Consider the following 6,184-nt stretch of genomic DNA (forward strand, 5'->3'; position numbering starts at 1 on the left):
ATGGTATCCAAGTTTTCACTCATTCTCTGTGTTGTGGCCATCTGGGCAGTTGATGTGGCTCACTGTGCTTCAGGTTCACCAAACAATGCTCCAGCACCGTCCGTCGATTGTACAAGCATGGTCATGAACATGGCTGATTGCTTGTCCTTCGTGAGCAACGACAGCACCGCAACCAAACCAGAAGGAACATGCTGCTCTGGCTTAAAGACTCTGCTTGAGACTTCTACAGATTGCCTCTGTGAAGCTTTCAAGAGTAGCTCTACCTTTGGTGTGATCTTGAATGTCACTAAGGCTTTGACTCTTCCTGCTGCTTGCAAACTCTCTGATCCTTCTCTCGCTAAATGTGGACGTGAGTCATTTATTTATTTATTTTTGTTATAAGAGTTGTTTATTCTTAATAATCCCCATTTGGGTTTTCTCAGATTTTTTCTTCTCTTTCATTTTTCTGCATAATCAATATGAGAGTTTTTATTTTTTTATTTTTTTATATCTTCTGTCGAAGAAAAATTCCATTCCTTTCTCGATTTGTCAGTGATGAGATTTCGTTGTTTTGCAGTGTCTGAAACACCCGCCGGTGCTCCTGGTATGTTTACTCAGCCCAGTCTTATGTGACACGTTAATAACGTTATAGCCATTTAAATCTGAATACTTTGTGGTTTGTGCCATATACAAATCTTTGAATTTCGTTCCAAATTAGAAAGGGGGTCAAATGTTCGATTGGTATAGTCCCAAAATGTTAAGAAGCATGTCCGATTTTGTTTTTTTCTTTATTCTGTGACTTGCTGTTAATCATCTAGATATTCCTTTCGCTGACAACTTTTAACTTAATTAACATCTTTATATTTTATATAACTGCGGACCTTACTTCTGCCTTTGCAGTTCATGTGCTCTGCAAATGTTCTGATACCCCTAGCACAATTTAGTTTAAACAATTGTCAATAATTTAAACTTAGTTGTGAGCTTTGTTTATTATTGTTGTCAATAATTTAATCACTTTTTGGTTATTTAATATATTATATATGTTTAATTGAATATGACGAGGAAGCATTTGCTTTTCTTTAATAATAACGAAGTGTCGGTATCAACAAGGTATGGACATAAATATAAAATTTGAAAATCAAAAGCTGTTATCCACTATGTCTTCTGCATAAATCTGCATTGCTTTCAATCAATTTTTTTTTTTTTTTTGCCCCACTTATGCTATCTGTGCATTAATAATTTATTATGTGTATAGAAAATGTTGATCTTGTGAGATTCTCACATGATTTGTGTGTCTGATTTGAATCATTATAAATATTTTGTTCTAGCTGAAAGCGGCTCTCCAAACAAACCTTTAACTGAGCTATCTCCAGCACCAAAAGCATCTCCCCGGAACGCAGCATCAGCATTGTCCCCCATTTCAGCAGTATCCATGTTTGTTAGCCTTTTGGTAGCTGTATTCTCGGGCTTTTGATTTTGTCTCATTCTATTTTTAGACTAGGTAGATGACATTAGGGACTATTTTTATGTTTTCCGAGTTTAACCATTGGATCCCTTCTTATTCTATATGGTGACTAAGTAGATAAAATTCATTGAGTGTCTCGAACCTATTTGAGATTGAACTCTCGTTTTTTATATATGGGCAATGAGATAATATTATCTCATGTAGAGATATAATTAGGTGGGTCTCACGGTTAAAAAAAAAAAAAAAAAATGCTGGCTCGGATTGTGATGTGTCCGTGACATGAGATAAAAAAATTTATGTAACTTGAGAAAAACATTTCTCTTTATATATATGAGTAGTCATTTTATTAGTATTATTTATATATGTTTATAATGATATTGACGAGGAAGGTTATACTTACAACCTCTTACAACTATATCTTAATACTGTTGATTTCCGTCAATCAACGGTTATCATTTATTGTGAATTAATAATTAATTAATGAGTTTAATTTGAGAAAATGATAATCGTTGATTGACGAAAATCAACAGTGTTAAGATATGGTTATAAAAAAAAAGTTATAAGTATAACCTTTCTCCATATTAATATAGGTGTGATTTGGTTTCTTGATGTGCCTGCAGACACAAAGGGAGGAAATGTTATGGTGTTTGTGTTTAAATGGCTCTGAACCAGAAGTCAAGCTCCAAGTAGTAACATGACCCACCAAAGAATAAAAAAGATGGGACTAAAATGTTAGTGGTAGAGGCTTCTTTCTTAATAGTCACCACCACAAGTCCACAACCACCTCCCATTGCTAAATTGTTGGCTACACGTGGCTACTAGTTTGATGGTTTCCGGTGCTTTAATTATAACTTTCAAAATTGAACAACTTTTATTTAAAAATAAAATTTGAACTACTTTGCGATTGATTTTAATCAAAGTTTATTGATTTCTTGCGAAACTAACTCGTAAAATTTTAAAAATTAAAAATATTATCTCTTCATCATATAACAAGGATTTTGTAGGCTTGCAAGTCATTAACTGGTTTTGGCGCAAAAATTTTCCAATGCTATGACATGAGGCAAATTATGTAGTGTTGTGCACCATAGATAATGTTTGTGTTCTGTAACTTGATTTGGAGATCATTTTTATAGGGCTAACTGATTCCTATTTGTTTATCAGAATAGTAAGCAAAGTGTTACGAACAATATTTTTTACTAGATTATCATATGTTTTGCTACAACTGGTAGCAAACTTGGTTAAGCCATGTGACACGTTCCTATTAGCGTGCAACGTAACAAGTTTGCTATTACTAACAGCGAACTTGGTCCAGTTAGTTTTTTCTGAGAAAATATGTCAAGTGTCACGAAATCATAAGCTAACCAAGTTCGCTACTAGTCCTAGCGAGCTTTGACACGTAACAGTTTGGTAAAAAATACTATTTAGGTGATCGTTCCTCGTTTATCTCACACAAGTACAAACTGAACGGTAATAAAAATCATAATCTGCCGGTGATATTATTATGAAATTTGGCATGCATCATCAACCGGAATGTGTATAAACACCAATGGCAACAATATATTAGGTGAAGCATACAATTGAACAATTGGTATAACTCTTGAACAAGTTTCCAGTGTCACAAATGTGCATAATTGCAGCTCCATCTATATGAACAAGTTTCAATCTATTGAACAATTAAGGGAAAATGACATTAATTGGAAAGTGGGCAGCTAGTGATTATGCATCACTAGTCCGAAATTTGAACTTGTCATGGACTGGATCTATATCTAAATAACTTATCTAGCAAAAGACAAAGCCTATCTAAATAAAGGGTTAAAGTCTCTCAGGTACCTATCTCTGAACTCATTCTCTATTGCTGCCAATAATATACACTCACACCTTGGCTATACGCTGCCAAAAATATGCACTCACACCTTGACTATACGCAGTGGCATAGCCACTTTAGTGCCTGCTAGTACCTTGACACTAGCTCACTTTTAATAAATTGTATATATTATATATAATTATATAATTAATTATAATTTAATCAGAGTTAAAATTATAATTTGGCACTACTTAAAAATTAAAACATATTTTTTTGATATACAAGTATAAATTAAACACACAACTTAATACAAATTACCCAAATATTTCACCACTCCCCGTGACTTGATTAAAATATATTTATATACACTTCATTTTGTCCTAAACATTCAGCCTAAATGAAACATCTGCTCTCTGTCTCTAATTTTAGTCTAGCTATTAAATGGAAGTAGCTTTTAGAGACACACAACCCGACACGTTGCTCGAAGGTGGGTCTTCTCATTACAGCATGGAGATGCCAGAAAGCGGGGTTAATTTTGATTTTGAAAGCTTTAAAAAAGCTTTAAAAAGGGGGAAGGGGGGAGGTAGAGAGAAAAAGAAAAAATATGAGTTTGAATACTAGTGATGGATTTGCTTCCTCTCATGCTCTGGTAGTCTGGTAATTTTATTTTTGTATTGTTTTTTTGTATTATTTTTTTTATTTCGGTGAGCTATTGTCGATTATGTTTATTCTTTTTTTTTTTCATTTTCTTGAGTTATTGTTATATGGGTTCCGACGTTCCGTACTTTCGTTGGTGTTTTTTAACTTGGTTTGTTTTATTGCTTTGATATATAATTATTGGCAATTATTTATTTAAATTTTAATGTTATGTGATATTATTTAGTAAATAATTTAGATAAACATGCTAGAATTTATAGTAAATTTTTTTCCTATTAAATTTGGATAATTATGATAAATATTTTGATATGTTAAATTTTTTGGCACCACCTAAAATTTATTCTTGGCTCTACCAATGACTATACGCCCATCATTAGTGTGCAGTTATTGGTACATTGACCTTGACCCAATTAAATATTTCTCTCATAAATATTATTGAACACATATTTATAAAAACTCATTGAAGTTTCTAGTGACCCACCGGTACCATTGTCTCATTTTTATTTTTTCTTGGTCAAGAGTTTGGGCTAGCTGTACTCTATGCTATTGGATCACTACTGCCATCGAAGGTTTGTCCCAAGGGGCCCCCGAGACTATCAAGATCTAGAATGATATAATTGCCCATGTGCAATTCGGTAAAAACTATTTGTTCTCATTAGGGTTGGGGTAGGTTCGGTTCGGTTTTTTTATGCCAAACCGAAGCAAATTAGTTTTAGTGGTTTGATTTGGAAACTGAACAGGCGAACCAAATTGGTTTTATTGTTTTTTATTAACCTGTTTTAAGATTAAAAAAAATTAAAATAAAAAATAAAGAAAAAGAAAAAGAAAAATAGTTCTGACAAGGTCAATTCTTGAACTGGTTTTACATAAAATGGTTTCGTTCTTGATGAGTCGGTTAAAAAAACGTTAATCTTTTGAAATGGTTTGATTCGGTTTACAATCTTATTCGGTTCTTTCGGTCAAGGACCATTAATTTAAGATACGGGAAAGAAGAGACACAGCCAGATTTTGGCATTGAATTATTGAAGGAGCCTGCCTGTTTTGTATGTCCTATTTAGCAGTTGGTATAGTCAAATCTTGTTGTTGACTCTGTCTTTTTTTTTTTTTTTTTGATAATAATGTTGGCTCTGTCTTTGATCAAATTAAAATATGATATTACCGCATATCAGATTATCCAGGCCTAACATATTCAAACTTACTATTGTTTGATAAACAAATTATCAATGTATCATAAATATGGTAGAGATGTTTATGGTACAAACCTATCTATGGTAGACAATGTCAGTATTGCAAGGTTACTGAAAATGTATGATATACATATTTTCTCAAGACATTCTAAGACAATTAGTATATCTAAAAATTTATTCCCATAGACACCCTATGAAATCTAAACAAGCTGACAACATTGTACCAGGAAGAGTGACAACTGGAGGTCATAAAGACACGATCCCGGTTTTCCGCAGTAGCATGACAACATAGGCCTAGACGTCTGCTTCAAATGACCAGTGGAGCAATAGCAATCATTATGTTCCAAAACGGAGCTTTGATGTGTTACAAGTGTAGCTACTCCAATTTGTCTTCAGTACTGTTCTTTTCTAATAAATATTTGCTGGAATTTCTATTCCTCGCTTGTTTGTTTAATATTGTATTATGCCATTCTATGTCCTCGAGCAGAACACACTTTTCTTTCCCTTTACATTTCACAAGTTGTTGTAAAAGAACTACAAAGTGCAAACCCCTCAGACAATAACATACGTAAATGAACTTGTTTCTCTGTACTTTCCCAGTGTGTGGTTCGAGCATGCGCCAAGAAAATTCGCAATAAAAGACAACGCAACCTTAACTACTTCTTTCAACTTAGGTTCACATTCAACTCAGTGGCGGAGCCACATGTATTATAGGCGTGGCTTCGATTCGGACTAAATTTTAACAAATTATATTTGTTATATATAAGAGTTTTATAAAAGTTATGTTATAGAAAAAGTGATTATGTTATATTATAGAGATTCGTTTTTCGTACTGTAGTTTTTTTTTTTTTTTTTGCTTCAAAAAAAGCGAGCCCTATGAAATGTTGTGTGTGTAGGAATTTTTTTGTTGTCATGTTGCATTATGAATGCAAATCTCTATATATAATTATATAATATGAAATACTTTTCTTATGTTATAGCAAAAAAATTACTTCATGTTATAAAAATAAAATTATAAGTGGGATCCACAAGTAAGAGAAGAGAGAAAAAAGAGTGGTGAGACTCAATCCTTTTATGGTATGAAGCACCGAC

At 33.0% G+C, this 6,184-nt stretch overlaps 1 protein-coding gene across 1 annotated transcript; it reads left to right on the forward strand.

Annotated features, from left to right (window-relative positions):
- On the forward strand, positions 1 to 1,453 carry LOC133306909 (non-specific lipid transfer protein GPI-anchored 31-like). The gene is made up of 3 exons (XM_061507304.1): positions 1 to 349; positions 557 to 601; positions 1,308 to 1,453. The coding sequence occupies exons 1-3, from the start codon at positions 1 to 3 to the stop codon at positions 1,451 to 1,453; spliced, it is 540 nt and encodes a 179-aa protein (XP_061363288.1).
- The last annotated feature ends 4,731 nt before the right edge of the window (positions 1,454 to 6,184 follow it).

This window comes from Gastrolobium bilobum, unplaced genomic scaffold (assembly GCF_033153095.1).
Source record: "Gastrolobium bilobum isolate Gb01-03AN ecotype WA unplaced genomic scaffold, APGP_CSIRO_Gbil_v1 utg2909, whole genome shotgun sequence".
Lineage (NCBI taxonomy): Eukaryota > Viridiplantae > Streptophyta > Magnoliopsida > Fabales > Fabaceae > Gastrolobium > Gastrolobium bilobum.